The sequence below is a fragment of the Lontra canadensis genome, unplaced genomic scaffold (genome assembly GCF_010015895.1).
Source record: "Lontra canadensis isolate GAN:19392208 unplaced genomic scaffold, GSC_riverotter_1.0 scaffold1, whole genome shotgun sequence".
Lineage (NCBI taxonomy): Eukaryota > Metazoa > Chordata > Mammalia > Carnivora > Mustelidae > Lontra > Lontra canadensis.
The window spans coordinates 131,927,127-131,949,090 of NW_022630995.1; the positions used below are offsets into that span (position 1 = coordinate 131,927,127).

The 21,964-nt window shown below is 41.2% G+C and overlaps 1 protein-coding gene across 2 annotated transcripts in view; it reads left to right on the forward strand.

The window, feature by feature from the left end:
* Positions 1-4,644: 4,644 nt before the first annotated feature.
* Positions 4,645-21,964, forward strand: part of KLHL2 (kelch like family member 2) — a 105,426-nt gene continuing 88,106 nt past the window's right edge. For both annotated transcript variants that reach the window (XM_032863676.1, XM_032863685.1), the window contains exons 1-2: positions 4,645-4,786; positions 17,887-18,012. In XM_032863676.1, coding sequence (XP_032719567.1) covers positions 4,761-4,786; positions 17,887-18,012 — 152 coding nt within the window. In that variant the 5' untranslated portion in view covers positions 4,645-4,760. The remainder of the gene's footprint in view (positions 4,787-17,886; positions 18,013-21,964) is intronic.

The following is a 21,964-nucleotide window of genomic DNA, read 5'->3' on the forward strand; positions in this document are numbered from 1 at the left end:
TCTTCCCCCCAGCATTGCTGACTGTATAGAAAGATGTTTTAGATAATTCTCTAATGAGGTATTACATCACTAGACTACATAAATAGATACCATATAACTCTATACAAGTAAAAATAGATTAAGTAGATTTCCTTTTCTTAAAAAAAGCACAAAGAAACTGCTTACCTGATATACATTAGTGTGAAGTCTATTTTTGGATACTTCCTGCACCAAGTCCAACAGATTTCCAATTAAACTTTGCAGCAAACAATTTGCTTTCATTTCTCCTGGAGCCTCCCATACAGGATAATGGGCAGGTGTGCTGTGCTAGAAGTAGGGTGGGTATCGTAAAGACTGTGAAAACAAGGAAGCATTTGCAGGGTAAACTGGAGTCATAAAAATGAAGGATTCCTTCCATTAAGGATTTTCTATTGGTCTGGAGCAGAAGACTTACATCACACCATTTAACACCACAAAGCACGTAATAAATACCTTTAATGTACTGACAAATCCATTTGCTAAACAGCAAAATCTTGCAAAGATATTTTGAAATGCTTCATAATATATTAGGTACACTAAGCTTCTTCCGAATCAGAAGAATAAAAGCAAAAACCCTAATTTAAAATTAGAAAAGCAACTCAAGTAATGCATTTCAAACTACCTATTTAGGATAGAAAATAAGATTTTTTTTGAAGGTCCCCATCTTCTTTAAAAGTGTATTTTTGAGTAAGTGATGCTTTTCATACCTCCTATATTTACACTGAGAAGAATTACAAAAACAGGATCTTCCAGCTTTATACTCTTTGGTGAAATCAAGTCTTTTTCTTTACATGGAGAAGTCTCAGTTCCCAGATTTTTGCCATGTGATGTGTTTGTGCCTGCCATTGTTACTGCAATGTCTGATTTCAACTCAGTCTAAGTAATTTTTGTCACCAGCTACTGTCATGGATGTGTTCCTCTGTGTGCTTCCTCCTCCTTCTCCTCCTCCATCTTCTTCTTTTCCTTATGTCTTCTGCACAAGTGATATATTCTGGTTATTCACATTAGCTTTAGGTTGTAGTTACTAATATGGCTAAAGACTTGTTTTATTCCAACAGTATAACAAATGAACTTTTGTGTCACCCCTCTGTGGGGTGTGAAGAACTCATCTAAAGAAACATCAGGAGATGAGTGGAGCTAATAACCCACGCAGGGGGAGCTCAAACACCTTTGCATATCCAGTCAGCTCCATACCAAGGAAAATGGAAATGAGAAGTCCTTGGTGGCCTTGGGTAGCTACTCCCAATCTTTTGTGTCCTTTAGTTGAGAAAATGGTGAAACTGACATACAAATAAAGATGTATTAAAAGTTTATTTTCCCCACAAATTGACTTGCTTTCTTCTTGTCAAGCACCGTCATTTACTTTTCTTGTGAATGGTAAAGCATGGTTGGGTCTTGGGGTTGCATCTGGCCAAGGGTTAGCTTTGTGAAGTTACTTGGCCCATGCAAAGATGAAAATGGAAACTGGTTTCATAAATTGCTACTTATCTTAGGCAGGTCTGCTTATATCTGAAAGCCAAGGATTCCACCACTGTCTTTTCAGAAAACAACAAAAGCACAGTATGGATTAATTAACATTTTCAAATTGCTTCAAGATTCTTAGATGAGATGTTGAGTTGTGGGTTTAGTTCTTCCACTTTTTTGCAAGGAACAGGCATCAGGGCAGAGACTTGGATTAGAAATATGGACTGCCTTCAAATCTACCCAGTGTCCACCATGCTAGGATACTAGAGCTTGTAGACTGACGTTTGACTCTCAGTGAGGTTGAGCTATACTAGGATAAAAAGGTACTCTTTCCCAGACCATTTGTAAAATCTACAAATTTAAAACTAGATATGAAAAAGTAAAGGTTTGGGTACATACTTAGCATTCTAGATGACCTGGATCCCTTAAGGAGCAGAGAATTCTAACAGATATAATTAATCCAGGGGAGGATGTGAAAGGAGCTATGGTTTGAAGTTGTGTGCCTACTTGTCAGACTGATACATCCTCATTTGGGTGGGAATATACACAAGCAACAGAAGACTTTTTTTTTTTTTTTCTTCTTGAAAGAGTTCCTGAAATGGCTGATCAAATGGCTCTGCTCACTCACCTTATATGTAGAAAAAGAAGTCAGGCCAAAGTTTTGATCAAATCTAAGTTAGTGTGTATCTTTTGGGTCCAGTACTTAATCTCAGCTCAGTCAGGTATGACTGATAGTCATGTAAATGTGCAGAAATAATAATAGCAATGACCATTTATTAAGTGCTTCCATTATACACTTACGTTATACGCTTTAGATAGATTATTTCATTTCATTCTTACAATGATCTGATAAAGTAGGAAGTTTTTTGGAATCTGAAAAAACCACCAATAACTCATTATGTATGGGGCACCTGGGTGGCTCAGTTGATTAAGTGTCTGCCTTCTGCTCAGGTCAAGGTCCCAGGGTCCTGGGACTGAGTCCCGCAATGGGTTTCCTGCTCAGCAGGCAGCCTGCTTTTCCCTCACCCACTCCCCCTGCTTGTGTTCCTTCTCTCTTTCTCTCTCTCTTGTGCTCTGTCAAATAAATAAACAAAATCTTTTTAAAAAATCTTTAAAAAACCTTCATTATCCACGGTTATGTTCACTTCAGATATACTTATCTAATTGTCTACACCTATCTTTACATGGATGTTTAATAGAAACCTCCAACTTAATCATGTCTAAATCAGAGTTTACAAATACTTCCCTCCCCCGACCAAATCATCTGTTTCTTTCTATCTCCCCAATCTCAGTAAATATCAAGTTCATTCTCCCAAGAGCCCAGATCAAAAACCCTGGGGATCATCTTTGACTCTATTCTTTTTCTTATACTCATATCTAACCTATCAGCAATTCCTGTGTGCTATATCTTCTAAACAGAATCAGAATCTGCCCACTTCTCTCCATCACTCTGACTTTAGTCCAGGCCATCCTTATTTTCATTCCAGCTAGGCTAAACTGTTTGCTCTCTTACTTCCCCGCATATTCTGCTCATATAGCAACCAGTCATCTTATGAAAAACAAAACAAAACACCACTTTTTTTTTATTATGGCTCTCGAAAAACATACACATACACATAAATGATGACCATCCTCATGTACCCATCACTCAGCATCAAAAATCAACATTTTGCCCATTTTAAAATCATTTTTCTTCAATTCCTTACCCTTCTTTTTTCTTTTTTCGTGGAGTATTTTAAAACAAATACCAGCAAAACTGTCCTTTTAATTATCAGATTAATCTGCTCACAACTGCACAGTAGCTCCTCTTCTTGGTGAAAGCCAGATCTTCTATGATGGCCTACAGTGCCTCTGTGATCTGTCAGTACTCCCCACAGGACATCTCCTTGGACTGTCTCCTGTCCTCACTCTGCTTCAGCCACACCAGAGGTTCTCAAACCTTTGGGCATCAGCATCATCTGGAAGACTTGTTACAGCACAGACGCCTAGGCTCCACCCCCCAGAGTTTCTGGTTCAGTAGATCTGAAGTGGGCCTCCTGAATTCGCATTTCTAACCAACTGCCAGACGCTACTGTTGTCCAGCGGGCGTATCTGGGTGACCACCTGCTACATTGTTCTTCTCCCTGTTCCTCAACAAGCCAGGCAAGATCTTGCACAGGAGTCTCTGACTTACTCTTCCCTGGCCCTGAGGACTTTTTGCTTTCCTGAAGATTGATTTTATTCCATCCCTGTTTAAATGATATCATTTGAGGGGACTTCTCAGGCTACTCCTAAAATAGCATCCCATTTTCCTCACTCTGATTTTCTGCATAGCATGCATCCTTCGTTTGTTTCTTAGCCCGTCTAGACTGACAGCTCCATGAGCAAGGAGACCTGGTTTTGCTTTCTTACCGCATCCCCTACCAAAATCTTGTCGAGTAGGTGCTCACTTTACCTGTACAACGAATGGATCATACAACTGAGAAGGGAGGCCCAGGTCCTTGCTTGGGAAACTGGACAAATTCATTTCTTCTTGCCTCAGTTTCACCATTTGCTATGAAGTAGTTGGTTAATGCCTACCCTTCCCATCTCCCTGGGCATAGATAGGCTCAAATCAAAAGAGAATGATGCGAACAGCCTGAGAAGCAGAGCAGTAAGTCAAGAGAGAGCGCTGATATGCTGTGCTTTCGGGTGCCCTTTCCCCGCACAGACAACACTCTCTTCTATTTTCTAGCTCCCCTCGCCCCGGTGACCCACAACCCCAGCTGCGGGCGGCCGCCGCCCCCGTCCCGCCCCGCACCCGGCTGGCGCCCGCACGCCTCCACCCGCAGCAACAGCAGCAGCAGCCGCCCCAGCACTCTCCGCAGCGGTAGCACCCTCAGTAGCAGCCGCAGCAGCAGGAGGAGGAAGGGGAGGCGCCGAGGGAGGGGTCCTCGGCCGCCGCGGGAGGCCGCATCGCTGTCCCGTCACGGCGTCGGCGCGGCCGAGGCCGAACCCGGAAGTGGCTGAGCCCGCGCGCCCGCCAGTCCCGCCGCCGCCGCCGCCGCCTCCGCCGCCGCCACCGCCCCGCACTCCAGCGAGCGCGGAAGCCGCGCAGGCAGACGGAGCGCGCCCGGCCGAGCGGGCCATGGCCGCGGGAGCCGCCGCCGCAGGTGGTGGCGCGCGGTGAGGCGAGCGCGGCGCCCCCTCTGGGGCGGATGGAACGCGGGTCGGCGGGCGGGCAGTGCCGGCGTCCGCGGCTGGAATGGTGCTGGCGGCGGCGGTCGGTGCCTGCGTTCTGAAGCCCGAGAGGAGCCACAATGGAGACGCCGTCGCTGCCTCCCGCGTGAGTGAGCGGGCGAGTGAGCGGGCGAGCGGGCGGGCGGGAGGGCTGGCTGTGCCGCTGCGGATAAGCGCGCCGCTGCGGCGCGTGTCGCCGGACGCGGGGGCTGCTCGGAGACGGCCGCCCGGTGCCTGCCGGCGGAAGCCGCGGGGAGCCGCCGGGGAGCGGACGCCGGGGGCGGCGGGAGGTGGAAGCTGCGGGGCGTGACGAGGCGCGGTTCCCGCAGTCCTGAGGTGGACGCGGACGGAAACTCAGCCTGGCCAGGCAGTGAGTGACTTAAAACCCTGTCCAGGATTTCCAGGAAAGGGTCTTCCCGATCCCAGGCGAATAGAAGATTCGGTGTGGGGCTGAGCTTGGGGACTCTGCCCGTCTTGTGTACGCCTCCCTGGAATGCCTGGGCTGCTGGTGCCCAGCTTGCCAACCCCTTTCTGAGGGATGGAGATGTGCTGCACGGGAGTCCGTTGAAAAAAGGAAACTGGAAAGTACCAGACACCGGTGTTTAAATGAATTGGTCTTAGGTCGCTTGCTTCTCTGAATTTCTAGCAAAATTATTATCTGAGGAGCTTTTACATCACTCTAAAGGAGCCACGGCTCTTCAGGGCATGTGACCTCTTTTACCTGGCACTGCAGAAAATTGTATCCAGAAACCGGAGCATCTTCTGTTTCCTTGGAACCCTGGGCAAATTAGTAGTGTAGCGACCTGCCAGGCACAGGTGTCTTTTTCCTTGGTACCCAGATACATTCAAGATACCTGCAACGAAACTACTTTCCAGAAATAATAACAGTTGCACAATTATTGTGGAAGCTATCGAAGATTTGCATTATTCAGTTCAGTATTATGTTTTGGAAAGTGTTTAGTAAAAGTGGACTATAAAATCCTCAGGAGTTTTGAAAATTTCCATTTTGATTTGCCTTCCTTAGATTAACCTTTAGGAAGGAACAAGAGCCCTTTGAATCTGACTTTTCAGACCGCAAGCAAACCTCATTCTGAGAACGGAGTACCTTTTCATGGAGCCTTATCGTTTTTCACTTAGATTTGGCCAGCTTCTCTCCATGGCACCAGCCTCTTGCGGTTAGTTGGCAGAGTTCCAGCCAAAATGTGGATATTTGGCTTGGGCTGAATAATATTTTGGTGTCAAGTCCTTTGAGGAGAGTTAATAGGATCCTGGAACTACAATTTCTAAAAGTGCCTTACAGAATTTTTAGCTTGAGTGGAACAGGTCATCGGGATCTGAGGAGTAGACCGTAAGACTGATGAATTGACCCTCTTGGGCGTATAGAAGCAAGGCTCTGTTGCTTCCTGAGCACTGTGCTTTGAGGGCTTTGTAGGCTTTGTTTTCTGGTCATGTTCTTCAGTGGCTTTGGGAAAGCCCCTGAACCCCTAGGAAACATGATGGTGGGTTGTTAGCATCAGCAGTGTGAATACAGCACAGCACATGGATTCTGTCCAGGCTCAAAGGCAATTAAGGCAGGAAATGTTACCTGTATGTAGGTAGCACATAATATATAGAATATACCATGTCGGCATGTTAGTTGTAGTAAATCTTCCCCCTTTATATCAATTTTCTGCAGTCCCATTTTACTTTTGGAGCAGAGGGAACTACAGGAAAGAACAGGGGCTCTTAGAATTCAGGTGAAAAAAGGGTGTGGACAATAAGGCTCTGGAAGGAGAGAGTAGAGACATAGAAAATGGTTTAAATAGACTTAATTGAAAATGAAATTGATGTGTGCATGCAAACATTGATAAACAGGATCTAGGACAGATCAGTTAACCATAATTTTGGTATCTAGCACAATTCTTTGGTATTGAGACTCCATCAGTAATGCTGGAACAATGGCAGGCTGAGATGTGATGGAAAGCTAGGAATGCCCGCAGGGATCAAAGAACTGTTAAAACTTCTTTTAATTATGGGTGTCTAAAGTTGGTGAGACTTTTTCATTGTGCTTATTCATTTAATGATAAATACAAATAGGGTTTGTTTTCATTTGGTCTCCGTAGAATTAATCCTCAGTTCAGAGTTTGTTAGAATCTGAAATAGTTTTCCTTCCTACCACTTGGCCTCTTTGCCTTCACTCGCATTAGCTTACTTTTTCCTTCCTCTCTAAGTCATGGGGTGCTGTGTTTGAGAATTGCAAGACAGTGTCTTTGGGGAAGGAGCTTTATTGGGCCTCACTGGGCTAAAGCTTGGTGGATGAAGGCAGTGGAAGTTATTGGGAGGACTCAGCTTTTTGTAAGGTTAGATTTTTAGCCTGAGTTTTAAGGCAGGGAAAGATGTTTGATGTGTACTTAAGCCTTGGGTGATGTGGTAGGAAGCAGGGACTTAGATCCTCTTTGGGGAAGTGTCTGTTTGTTAATTCATTAATTCTGCAAATATTTGAATGCCTATCTCTGCCTGACACTGTGTAGGAGCTTATGCTGGTGCTTCTTCTCTAACAGCTAGTTTCAGTGTTTTCAAATCCCACCTTGCTGCCCTTTGGCCTGTTAGCACATGGTCTTAGAGGGGTGGAGTTTCTGTAGTTCCTTTGGGATAGGCTTGTTGAAATTAGGTTTTGATTTCTTGTACTCTTTCCACTCTTTGCCTCCACTTTCTCCTCATCCTTTTTGACTCTCATGTTGTCACTGGGCTTCATATCTCTGCGTATTGTTTTTGCATTCTTTATGTAGCATTTCGATTGTCTTGCATTTTGGAGTCTGGGTGATATGAAGATAATGGGACATTTGCCTCTGATCGAACCTGAAGGTGTGTTACTAAAAACTAGATGTAGAGTAGTAAAGGAAACCCAGGTGGTAAACTGAGTTAGGCAGCCTTGACCCTAGGAATGTTTCACACATTCTGGCTTTTATGGTTATTTTTGCAGAGGATTTTCATAATTATTAAGTTGAGGGAAGACTGAGATATAGAATGGAGTGCATTTCTTTGGCCACCCCTCACCAGTTTCTTAGCCTTCATTTTTTTCTGGCTCCTCTTTCACAAGTTGGCTTTCTCTCTACAAGCCTTATATTGTTGCTTTTCCTTCACAAAACTAAGCAAACATGCCTCAGATACAACCATATCTTGGACCAGTGATTCCACATCACTGGAGACTCTTGGCATCGGAGTTGTTCAAGCGTAGGCAGGCAAACATCTCGTTGACCGCGCTCTAAGGGATTTAGACAGCAGAAGATGGGTTGAATTAGAACAGAGGTTTTCAGAATTTTGGATTTCACTGACCTGTGAAGTTAAAAGAAAAAAACTCAGGTCCAACACAGGATTGCTAAGTTTTTTGTTTTGCCTAGCAGGAAAAAAGATCTATAAAATAATAATTATCAACTCTTACTATAACTCTCACTATCTTTTGGTAAGAGAAAGGACGTTTTAGTGTCCCTTTCCAAATACAAAGAAGGGCATTATCTCAGACTAAAGGTTAGTCCTTAAATGGAATTAATTTAGTTTTATGAAACCTTACTACGTTTTCCTTATTTTGTCACAGACCAGTAAAAAGTTCCCTGAAGCCTGACATTTGTAATCCACTGGACCAGATGACCTTTAATGTTCTTTCTACGTTTAAGATTCAGTTACTGGGAATTTAGAACCCTGACACAGGTTACCCCCATATTCATTGGTTCGTATTTTATAGCACATTGGAATATATTCTTGTTTTTGTATAACTAGACATGAATGTAAGTTAGACATCTGTCAGATCATAGGTGAATCTCCTCAGTGACAAAGATGTTTAAAATATTTAGGAGCAGTAATGGCTGACAAGATGATGTTGAGAGAAGACATGGATCAGTGTGTGTTGAAGGAAGTGTTATATAAGGAAAATTCTGAAGTGTATTTGGGAACTTGAGACGTGGATTCTGGAAATAGGTAACATGTCAGCAGTAGTTTTAAAATTTTCTGTTGCTGGGAAATCAGTCATCCTCCTCCTACTGAATAGCCCCAAACCTTGTTTCTAGTCTGTACTTTCTAATGCACCCAGTAGGCATTCGATAAATATTAGTAAGTGTGCTTTCATGAACGTGACTGTAAATTTACTCACCTGTGGCTGTTAAGGAACTGCATCAGGAATGTTTATGAAAACAATTGAACTTCTTAAGATCAGATGGAGGGTTCTTTCCAGGTGATACAGAGAATGAAAATTGCTTTTTAGATGCTCTTCTATAGAGTTCTTCCAAATTCCAGATGTATTTACTTTTTATAATAAGGGAGTTCAGGTTTTCCATTCATATTTATTGGGTGCTTACTATGACCAGGCTTTGGGGATATCTCAGAAAACAAAGTCCTTTTCCTTGTGATTGAAACTGATAGTGAACAAATATATAATACATTTACTGTAGTGCATGGGTCAATATATTTTGTGTTATGTGCTTTACTGTTTTACATTTCAGGCTGTTGGCATTTGCTGAAGTATTTTTTTTTAAGATTTTATTTATTTATTTGACAGAGATCACAAGTAGGCAGAGAAGCAGGCAGAGAGAGAGGAGGAAGCAGGCTCCCTGCTAAGCAGAGAGCCCTATGTGATGCCGATGCGGCGCTTGATCCCAGGACCCTGGGATCATGACCTGAGCCGAAGGCAGAGGCTTTAACCCACTGAGCCACCCAGGCGCCCCACTGAAGTATTTTTTTGATCAGTTCTTTTCACTGATCCTGCCTTGAAAAATAAGTTCTGCTTTCCATGATACTACTTTTTCTTGGTTTCCTCCTATAGTTTTTAGGTTGTTAAATGTGATTTACTTTATCTCGTTTAGTCTTGTCAACTCCCTTGTCTGTTGGTCTCTATTGTCTTTTTTCAGATGGTTAATTTTCATAGGTTATCAAGTAGAGGAGAAGTTGGGACTCATTGAACACTTTTTTCCTGTTTTACATGGCTTCTCTTCTGTTACTGTTTGTTGGCTCCTCCTCACAAATGCAGGTCTTGGCCAGTTGTTTTTAATCAACTATTAATCACTAAGTTGTGGCTCCATCTTTATCTTAAGCCTGGGTTCTAGATCTGTGCTTCAGTCGTGAATTTTCAACTTCTTACAGAACATCTACTCTTAGCTTATATCTTAGATTCGACATGCCTAAAACTGAGTTTTCAAACTGACTTCGCTTTGTAACATCTGCGCTTATTCAGTGGTTAATCATTCTTCTGGTCCTAGATACCCAAAGCCATGGAAGGGTCTCTGGTGTCTCTCTCTCTCTCTCTGTCTCTCGTCGTCTTCCACTTCTTATCAGCTTCCAGGACCTGTAGAGTCCTGGTTTCAAGTGTCCATTCTGACTACTACCATTCTGACGAACAGATTTTATCCCTTGATACTGCATTTTTTTTCTCCTACCTTTTCTCCTATTACCCTCTATGTGTTCTTTCCTCACCTTTTAGTCCATCTACAGTTTTGACCCCAACAACATCTTACAGTCACATCCAATGACATAGCAAACCAGTTATCTCAACCCAGTGATCAGAACCCTCTTACCATTTTGGCCTAATCTTATAGTATGTTCAAAATTATTATTTACTTTTGACCTTCTAGAGTAAACTCTGCCTTATCACATAGCCTTTTCCTGTCCTGTCCCCAGTTAAAACAACTTGGAATTCTTCCAAGGCCCACTTGGAACCCTGTCTTCCTTCAGAGTCTTCCCTATTTACTCCAATTCGTTTCAGCCGCTCTTTGCATTCCTACAGTATCAGTAACCCATTATCTTGCACTTGGGTACTGACTTATGCCATTCCCTAGTGGTTTCAAATGTGCCTCCCCAGTTAGATGGTATTGGAGAAGTTTCCTGCATTCAGCCTCCTGTATATCCCTCACTCTGCTTAATGTTAGGGCATGTGGTCGGCATCTAAGCAGTGCTTACCTACTTGATTTATTAACAGTGGTGGTTGTCTGGAGTATTGCTAATAACTTTTGATTGATTGTTGCAATTAAAAATGAGGAAGGCCATTAAAATCCATTAAAATAGATCTCTACATTCAGTTTAGCTCCTAACCTCAACATTTTTCTTCTTAACTCTGTATTTACATTCATACAGTACTTAGTGCTTGTACAGCTCCCTGAGGCAAGTAGGTGAGGTGTTACTATCTTTGACTTTCCTATTACATTTCATATTAGACATATTTATGGAATAACAAAAGCTTATTTTATAAGTAAACCTTCTGAAGCCCGGAGAGGCCAAGTGACTATACCCAAGGTCACTTGGTTAGTATTAGGTGTAGCAGAACTATAGTGCAGGTCTTCCAGTTGATTCTGGTCCTCTTCTAGTGCCTTTTCGTTCAAGTGCTAGAAAATGTGGCCCAGTCAACTGAATTGTCAAATCAGATTGCTGCCCTCTCTTACTGGCCAAGTGCTGGTAATACTATGACAAGTGGTGAAAGAAAGGCCAGAAATAGGAGTTGCTAAAAGGCATGGGAGTGTTTGAAATGGATCATCAACTTCCTCCTCCCAATTTTAGCATGTCATAAATATCCCACTCTGACAGTGCTTTGTTAACTGTTTATAATGTATTCTTTAAAATAAGATTGATCTTGCATAAGACATGCTTTTACCCTGGTCCCTTTCCTGGTAATAGTCACTGCCAGGGACAAAAAGTGCCTGATTGTGCTCTGTTTGTCATGTAGGTGGGAGGGAGAGAGAGCTGAGTTGAACTGAAGCAGAGCTTTTTACAGCTCTATTGTTCTACTATCAGAGAACAATTATATCCCAACTTCCATCAGCCTCTCCACTTCAGACATCCCAACCACCTCCTCCTGCCGTTGCTTCTCCACACACTTAACATAAAGCCACACAACTAAATCCTAGGGGGAAAAGAGGGGACATATATGATTTCTCCCCCTGTCCTCCAGTAGGTTCAGTGCTCTGCTTTCATTGTTAATCCATTTTAGTAAAATTGGGTCTTTCCAGCTTTTCCAGCTCGGAGAAAGCTGAAACATAGCTTTTGGATATATATATATATATTCAGTGGCATTACCTTTTGCCATGCAAAGTTATTACAATATTGTTGACTATATTCCCTGTGCTGTATCTCTCATCCTCGTGACTTATCTTATAACTGGAATTTTGTACCTCTTAGTCCCCTTCACCTTTTTCACCTAGCCCACAAACCTTCTCCTCTCTAGCAACCACTAGATTGTTTTCTATATTTATGAATCGTGTCTCTTTTGTTGTTGTTTGTTTGTTTAGATTCCACATGTAAGTGAAATCATGTGATATTTGTTTTTGACCTTTTTCTCTTAGCATTATACTCTAGGTTTGTCCATATCTTTGTAAATGGCAAGATTTCAATGGCATTATTATGATGTTTTTATAAGGTGTTCTCTGGCTAGATGGCATGATTTTTTCTTTGCTTTTTTTATTTGTCTCACAGATGCTTCCTATTCAGTTCCTAAAGGTCTTCATACTGAAGGTATAATGCAAATTCTTACATGTCAGGAGGGCAGATGTTAACGTCTTTTTAAGCTATGTTTATTTGGTAATATGACCATATATTTGTAGATTATAGTTAGTCTGCTGGCTCTGTGCCTAATAAAAGTTTAAATTCCAAACACTTGAAGAGAATTTGCAGAGACTGTCTCTTTGTCTTTAGCTAACTGCAAAAACTGAAACCACAACTCTGCCACAAACCAAAACATGTTTCCAGTGGAGAAAGCCCTCTATTTTTACAACCTCTAAATACTGTGGTGGTTATTTGGGTAAGATGAGGGATGTGAGAGTATTTCATTGGTAAACTGTAGAGTGACATAACAAATACTAGTTAAAATATTGGTTATCATTGAATCTCTACTTCTGATATCTTGGCTTTGTGAATGGGAGCAATGTTAGTATGATAATTAGCTTCTGAATGCAAGTTTAGCTAGGAAGGCAGCAGAGGAAATAGGAGAGATGTAATAAGGTAATGGAGAAAAACTTCAGAGCAGTGGTGGATGGTGACTCTGAAAACAACAGCTGCTGACGTGAACTTGGCAGAAGTTTGTGAGTAATGGTGGGTGACTCATTGCAAGCAAGGGAGTCTTGCAGCTTTTGAGGTGAACAGGCAGAGGGGAGAGTGAGATGGTGGCTATCCAGGGGCTAAGTATTTGTGTCCTGAATGTGAAAATGTCTGGTTCCCTGTTAAATTTTGCAGCTGCATCATTCACGTGAATTGTAGCATTGTTTCCATCAGAAAACCCTAAAAACATCAACAACCCATATTTTCTAAAGTGTTTGTTCTCAATCTCAGATGATTGTCCCAGGGTGGGAGGTAAGTGGGTGGTGGGACATATTACATCACCTTTTTCTTTTTTTTAAATTTTAAATTATACATAGCTGCCTTTCACCCCTACTCTTGGAGAAGCTGTCATTCTGATATATCTAGTCTTATAAAAAGGGCTTGCCTGAATCTTCATGTGAAAATTTTTCACGTTTGAAAAAATTGCTTGGGTCATTTTGGTCTTGTCCCTGCCACTAGGAATCACTGTTCCAGATCAGATACTATATATCTAAAGAAACTATACCTCATTTCTAAGATGGCCTCAGAACCAACCTCTGCTTGATTATGGATCTTGACTCTTTCAGGGAGATAGCCCTGTTAGAGTCTTTATTTTCTCCTTCTCGGAGAACTCATTCATTGTCAGTAGTGTGTTTGAGGGCAGAGTTAGAGTTACCTAGTTACCTTGTCTGAGAAGCCAATTCTTAAAATGAGAAGCTTCTCTGGAAAAGGCTAGCTCCCTGCTTTAGAAGGGAAGCGGGAAGAAGGTATAACTACACTTAACTGGTATAACTTAAAGGGTAAACCTTCACCTCCCACTTACCTGCTTCCTAGAATATGTTCATTTTCCATACTTGTAGTTTTAGGCATAATGTGTCATTTTTTTTTACTTAGCTCTGCTTTAGAATAAGAGACCGTCTAACACAAAACCACATAGGAAGTGAAAGATTATGGAAAGGACTTTAATGTTGAAAATGTGGCCCTGTGCAGCAGGGTGCTGTATTTCTAAGTAGCTCTTAGTACAGAGAACACTTAAAAAAAAAAATTCACTGTTATTTCTTACTTATTCCTTTAAGCCTTTCTTTTCTTTGTAGAGTTTTTGGAGTACATCAGGAAAAACAGGAAATAGACTGAAAATAGACTGCACCAATAAAAATATGGATTATTGTATGGCAGCTGTCTTAAAGTTAATTCTCTACTGCAGGAAGTTTTATTTCATAATTTCTTAAGCAAATATAAACACTTTTGACTCTTATATAATGATATTCCTTCTTGGGCTGAGTTGCTTTTGATTCCATTCTGAGCATTGAAAAGCCATCTATGAGGGGCGCCTGGGTGGCTCAGTGGGTTAAAGCCTCTGCCTTCAGCTCAGGTCATGATCCCAGGGTCCTGGGATCAAGCCCCGCATCGGGGTCTCTGCTCAGCAGGGAGCCTGCTTCTCCCTCTCTCTCTGCCTGCCTCTCTGCCTGCTTGTGATCTGTGTCTGTCAAATAAATAAATAAAATTAAAAAAAAAGCCTTCTATGATAGTTTTGCCAATCTTCAATATTTTATTTCCCCTATGTTGTAAACTCTTAAGTTCTTAAGCTAGAAGCAGGTGTAAATCTTAACTCATTATACATGTGGACCTTCAGCGTTACATGGTCAGAAAGTTCTCATAGGTTGCATATATCTACATAATTTTTTTGTCCTACAATTTTCTTTATGAAAGGATGGTGAGAAATAGCATTATGAGAGTATGTCTTTTACTATAAAGTGTATCACAGTCCCCTCTGCCAAATCTGAATGTTCTTTCATCTTTGGCTCCTAGACTTACTAGCTCTTTTTCTCAGGCCAAGTATAACTCATCTGTCTCCACACAAACACACACATACAGGCCACAGGGCATAGAGTGCGCCATGCTGTTCTCCCATTCCAGCTGTGGGCTCATCCACTGGAGGCAGTGTCTTGTACTAATTTATTTGTAAGGTCCCTTTAAAAAACTCTCAAGGGATGGAGAAACAGGACTTACATCTACTTCTAGTTTGCAAACCCTGGAAGAATCAGATGCTTCAACTTATGTTGATTCTTGGGGTGCAGAGGAACGAACAAGGATAGCATCTATGGTTGATGATGGAGGTTACATTAATGTTTGAGTGCCTGGGTTTCATTGCTTCATGTGCCTTCTGTGGAATCAATGTTCCCCACATTTCTTTACTGCTAAAGTTTCTCCAGCTCTAGACTCTAATATGTCAATTTGATATCTTTACTTGGATGTCTGATACCTTAAAAGCAACATGTATGAAGACGAAGCTCTTGATCTTCCTACTGCAGACTAGTTGCACCTGCAGCCCCCCCATCTCAGTTAGTGGAGACTCTATCCTTCCAGTTGCTCAAACCAAAAAAATAAGAGGCATTCTGATTTTCTTTAATGTGCCACATGCATTCTGTCAACAGATTTTTTTTTCTTTAAACCGGGAGATTTTACCACACTTTTACTAGTTCCTGACAAATCACATAAAAAGAACAAGACTATGGGAGATCTAAAATATGTAATTAACAATTTTGATCTAGCCTAATAATAAAAACAATAACATTTAAATAGCACCCACTATGTGCCAGACCCTGTTGTAAGCATTTTACAAAGATTAATCCATTTGATTCTCACAATAACCCTAAGAAATGAGTCTGTTATTAAGTCTATCTTACAGATAAGGAAACTGCTAGATATAGCAAGAATAGAAAGATTAAAAAACAACAACAAAAACAATCCTTAGAAGTGTAAAAGTCATTCTTAAACTGTGGATCAAACAGAAAATAGTTGGATGGTACATTCATGGGTGCTCGTTATATTAAAAAGTAAGCAAATAAATAAAATACAAAGGCTACTCATGGGCCAAAGATGACAGTGTGTTGTAAGTCAAAGATTATGATTCAACCAATTCTGTTCACTTAAGATCTAGAAAAATAAGAAAGGAAAATTAGAGGTAGAGAAAAAATAACTGGCTGGGGAATAAAAAACTAGAAAATAATAATATTGAGAGTACTGCTCTGTCAACAGATCTTGTTGGCACTACCTTTAAAATATACCCAGAACCCAGTCGCTTCTTCTCTCTCTTTTTTTTTTTTTTTTAAAGATTTTATTTATTTATTTGACAGAGAGGTCACAAGTAGGCAGAGAGGCAGGCAGAGAGGGGGAGAGAAGCAGGCTCCCTGCTGAGCAGAGAGCCCGATGTAGGGCTCTATCCAGGGACCCTGAGATCAGGACCCAAGGCAGAGGCTCAACCCACTGAGCCACCCAGGCGCCCCAACCCAGTCGCTTCTTATCACTGCTCCTACTTCTACTACTGCTGCCATGCTCTGAGCCCCTGTCACTCCCTGCTGCATTATTCTCCTAAACAGTTAACCGTTTTTCATCTTTGCCCACCTTGACTATTCTCAACCAGCAGCCAAAGTGATCCTTTGATAATGTACATTGGATTGTGTCACTCTTCTGCAATGCCTCCCTGTTGTACTCAGGGTAAAAGCCAAAGTCCTTCCAGCATCCTACAGCCCTTCATGACCTGCACTCCCCACTGTCCCCCAGCCCCAACCTTGGTCTCATGGTTCTGGAACACGCCAACTTCATACAGGTCTTTGCTCTAGCTCTTCATTCCTTCCGGACATTGTCTCACCTCCTGATCCTGGTTCAAATCTCAGTTCTCAGTTGGGCTATTGATGATCTGATGACCCTGTTGACTAGTGCAAGTTATATCACTCCATACTCTCGCTTCTCTTTATGTTGCCTGTTTTTTTTCCAATCCATTGCTCTTACTTTCTGATGTACTTCTTAACTTCATTGGCTTGTTCTGTGTATTGTCTCTTCCCTTTCTCCCCTCTTCCCTCCTGGAGTCCAAGCTCTGTGAGGATAGGAGTCTGTTTGCTCATTGTTCACATGTATCCCAAGTGCCTAGAACAGCACTTGGTACATAGTTGGCACTCAAATAATATGTGCCTAATGAATTCATGAGAGATAATGTTTTAAAAATGAATGATTCTTTCAAAATGGGTCAGGAAAGGAAGAGGTATAAAGAGAAATGCAGCAGTAAATGTTGATGTTTGCCTGTTCTTTGTGTGATATATATACAAGTATGATTTCTTTAGGTTTAATTTGGTATCCTGATTTTTTAATTTAATTGCTTTATTGAGGTATAATTTACATGCCATAAAATTCAACTGTTAATAATTGTACAATTCAGTGATTTTTAGTACATTTCTGGAGTTGTGCAGCCATCTCCTCAAAAGTTCCCTTGTGTCCATTAGCAGTTAATTCCCCTCCCTACTATGGTACCTTGATTTTGTTAATTTTTTTGCCCCCCAGGTCTCAAAAGAATAATTTATACAGCAATACTGATTTAGCCCATGCTCTTAAAAATTGTTTAAATATGAAGTTAAGTATCATTGCTTAATGTAGGACATTGTATTGAACATTAATAGAAAGAATGAGCTTGAAGAATCAGACTGGCTTCAGTCTCACCCAGCTCTACTATTTAGTTACCCAAATTGGTTTTTTTTTTTTTTTTTGCCTTCATCTTTTTATCTGTTAAATGGGGATAATAATAGTAATGAGTTCACAGAGTTGTTTTGAAGATTAAGCAAATAATTCAGGTAAATGACTTAGCACTGTGGCTGCTGTATAGTGAATACTCAGTAAACTCTAGCTAACATGATTAATCTCTTGTTAGAAGAGTAGGTCTGAAATATGTGGGGTAAATAAGCTGGCAGGTGGAGAGCAAAATTCAGATCAGATTCTGAGTTCCTGAAGTTTGTGTAAAATATGATCCTGTTCCTGTCTTGTAATATGTTTGTAAATAATCTATGACTACAACAGATTGTTAAAAGCAGGTTAATTTCCAACACAGAGGATCATTTCTCAGCATTTTTATTTCCAGTTGTCTGCTAAATCACTTTTACTGAATTTTCTGTGCTAGTCTCTGACAGAGCTTTGACATGGTAGAGAATACCCACTTTTTTGGTTAAAATCATAGTGAACATCAGAAAATGTTCTGACTTGTGTCTTAATCTTACATTGGGATATATTGTGAGACTTCCTCTGAACGAGTTTGGAAGATTCATTGTATTTCTTGTAGCCTGATAAGCCTGAACTAAATTATCTGTAATAAGATCTTTTTTTGTTGTTTTTTTCTGTTATGTACAGATGCACAAAGCAGGGTCATCAGAAGCCTCTCGATTCAAAAGATGATAATACTGAAAAACACTGCCCAGTGACAGTGAATCCTTGGCATATGAAGAAAGCTTTTAAGGTCATGAACGAATTAAGAAGGTATTGTTCCATTAATATACATGTAACCATGGATCTCTTCCCTTAATTTTTTACTTGTTTATAGTGAATATACTCTTCATGCCTCATTGTTGCTTTGTGTGATACAGAGAACATTAAAAGCTTTTTCTGCAGGTTTTTTATCAGAAGCATAGATAGTAAAAGACTGCTCTGCTCTATCCATGTGGCTAGTCTGAATTGAGATGTTCTGTAAGTGGAAATATATAATAGATTTCCAAGATTTAATACAAAATAGAATATAAAATGTTTTATTAATCAGTTTTAAGAATATTGATTACGTTTTGAAATGATAACATACGGGATATCTTGGGTTAAATAGAAGATACTACTGAAATTATTTTCACTTGTTTCCTTTTTTGTGTGATCAGTACAAAATTTTGACATTGCACATATATTTTATACCATATCTATATCTATCTGTATCTATATATCTGTTTCTGTCTGTGTATCTATCTAATTTCTACTGGACAGCGCTGGTCTAGGGTTTTTAAGTTACCACAGAGAATATGGAAAGAAGACTGTCAGAGAGGAATACCTAGGTGACTCAGTCGTTAAGCTTCTGCTCTTATCTCAGATCATGATCTCAGGGTCCTGGGATCAAGGCCCACAGGCTCTCTGTTCAGCAGGGAGTCTGCGTCTCCCTCTCACTCTCCCTCTCTGCACTCTCTCTCTCACAGATAAATAAATAAAATCTTAAAAAAGAAAAGAAAAGAAAACTATCAGAGAAAAATGTGACTCTCGTGGTGGTGGAGGTCATAGTGATAGGAATTTTGAGGATTGGTGACATGTCTCTTGCTAAGGTAATTCTCAGGTTTGTTTAGAGTCACTGATATGAAAGGAGTGGCTTTAAAAGTTGGTGGAGAGATGTCTGGGGTGGTTCAGTCACTTAAACGTCTGACTCCTGATTTCGGCTCATGTCACGATTTCAGGGCTATGGAATGGAGCTCTGTTCCATGGTGGGTGTAGAACCTGCTTAAGAATCTCTCCCTCTTTCTCTGTACCCCCTTCCCAAAATTGATTGAACCACGAGTAATTTTTTTTTTTTTTATTAAAAGACGAGTGTATGTTTTAACAATCTCGGTTTTCTTAGCTGTTTGTGGAATACATGTATTTTTCTTTTTTTAATCCCATCATTCTCTTTGTGAAAGTCAGTATATTTAAAAGCTTGGGGAATGAAGAAGGGAATGACTTATACTTTCCTTCAATCTGTTTCTGCTATGTCTTCCTAAAAGCCCACGCTTTAGGTCCATCATTTGTTTCTTCTTTACTTAAAGATTTAGTAAATATTTATCTTTTTGGTGCCAGAGATACAATGGTGAGCAAAAACAGACATGTAGCTTATGGTTGAGTGCAGGAAGCAGGCATTAATCAGAGAATTACACACACAGTTTACTGTAAATTTTAATGGTAGTAAGTGCTACAAAGGAGGGCTGCCTGGTGCTCTGAACGTGGATTACAGTGGTCAGGAAAGGCTTCCGGGGGAAGATAGAAGTAATTATGTTGAGATTTGAAGCCAAATGGGGTAAAGAAATGAAGCCAGGATGGGGGTGTGGGAGAGATCAGAGGAGGGTTCCAGGTACAGGGATGGCAGTGCCCACATCTGGTGGTGGGAGGGAGCTGACCTCATTGGAGGAACTGAGGGGCAGCTGGGGTGTTGATGGCCAGGGGGTCTCATGGCAAAAGAGAGAAGCCTGAGCGGGCAGGTGAGGCCCAGCATTCTTAGGGCCATATACATTTTTGTCTTTATCAGGAGTCATCATGGGAGCAAGCCATTGGAGAGTTTTAAACTGGGTGGAGATATGATCAGATTTTCATTTTGAAAAGAACATATTTGCTTCCAGGTGGAAGGTGGATTGGAGAGACGAGAAGGGTAAATTGACTATTACTTGCTTCCTCGTCCTGCTCTGACAGCATTTTTATTTTTATTTATTTACTTTTAAAGATTTTATTCATTTATTTGAGAGAGTGTGCATGCATGTGTGCAAGTGGGGGAGGAGGGAAGCAGCAGAAGGGGAGACTCCCTCTGTCAAGCAGGGTAAAGCAGACTCTCAGCTAAGTGCAGAGACCCACACAGGCCAGTCCTAGGACCCTGAGATCACCACCTGAGCTGAAACCAAGAGTCTGATGCTTAACTGACTGTGCCACCTAGGGGTCCCTATTTTTTATTTTTCTTTTTACAAATAATTATTTTTTCCCAAATTTTTGTTTAAACTCTAGTTGACACATTTAACAAATTTTGTTTAAACTCTAGTTAACACATAGTGTAATGACAGCATTTTTAATAAGTGTTTTCATTTTAGTCTTTGGGTGAATACGTAGCAGGTCTGGCTGTGCTGTTTTAGTTTTTTAATTCCATTGTAACAGTCGTTAAAGGTAAACTATACTGGCTACTAAATAGAACTGCAAGAAAAGTAAGAAAAAACAGTCTGGTCATTTTAAAACTGAGATTTTTAGTGGCTCTTCTTTTTCTTTGAAAAGTCTGGGAAGACTTTTTCTAGGCCTGTTCATAATTCCTCCTGTGCCTGTGGGGTGTGGGAGCTGTGGCCTTCCACGGGTGTGAGTAGGTCTCTGTTGACCCAGGCATGACTCACTGAACTTAGGGCAGGTCACACCTTGTCCTGAGGTGGATGACCCAGGTTTGGGGACAAACTCTTTGACCTTGGGCCAGCAGTTTTACTTCTTTGAGGCTGAGTTGTGAAATGAGGTGAGTGGACAGGGTGGAATGTAAGGTTTGTTGCTGCTCTGATGTTCTCTGAGCCTGTGAGCTTTTTTCCTGCTTACCTGCACCTGGTCCTGGGGTTATTTAACACTAGCCTTCCCGTACCTATTTATCCCATTTCGGGTGTGAACTGTATGGTTCAGAAATAGTACCTTATTCTTTGTGTCACACCGTTTTAGGAGCTAATATGTCACCAGGCTGGAAGTTGATGATTTTCAGGACAAAGAGTGACCTTTGGAAAGACGGAGGGTGTTGGCTGCCAGCTCTATGACCCTGTGATTGTTTTAATAAAGTCAGTAGCAGGTAGTGTTTTAAAAAATAAACTCTCTTTGGGGTTCATTAGAACCCCTTTTTTGGTTTGTTTTTAATGTCATTCACTTCTCTCTTACCCCTTACAGCCCACTGAGTAATTAAAAAAAAAAATCTCTGAAGAGGCCTACTCCATAAACAGCTGAAGTCTTTTATTTCCTGCCATTGCATCAGTTTCCTGCTGCCAGGAAGGGGTAGCAGAGAGTGGTTTCCTGACTTCTGGGAAGGAATATCTTCCTTGTTGTTACCACTCTGCTCTTGGGCCCTCACCCTCTACCTGGTAGAGTAACAGCGGTACAGTAGGGAATGTGTTTATGAACCTTTGGCTGATGGAAGTGATTGATTTTTGGTTTTATTTTCTTTTTTAGACAGGAGTCCCAAATATAGCTCTATGTCCTAGCCCAATATGAGCTTGAATAACTTAAAACTGCTTGGTTTAAAAAACCCTGCAGTCACTCCTAAACAGTGTATTCAACAAGTATTTGTAGGCAGCTTGTTCTCCTTTGAAATCAGCTCGCCTGCCCAAAAGGCTATGTAGGAGCCAGAAACAGTACCAGACTTGGCCCATTCCCTGTGAAATTCTGGATTTCTGCTGGAGATGTCCAGAGAAGAGGAGGTGGTGGAAAAGACTGTGGGCCAGAGAGGATTTTTCACAGGAGAAATCTACAACGGCCCACAGAAGTGGTTTCTGCTGGGCCTGATGGTGCACAGTAGCATTCATACAAAGGACAGGAGAGGAAAGGCATCCTGGCCTGGAGAATTGCCTGAGTAAGGGAGCGGATAAACAGAACTTGTTGGATAAAGTGAACCAAGAGTTCATGCTGGGGAGTCTCTGCAGACGAGGCTAGGAAGTGGGAGAAGGACAGAATTGTGCAGGCTTAAATCACATGATGAATCTGGACTTAA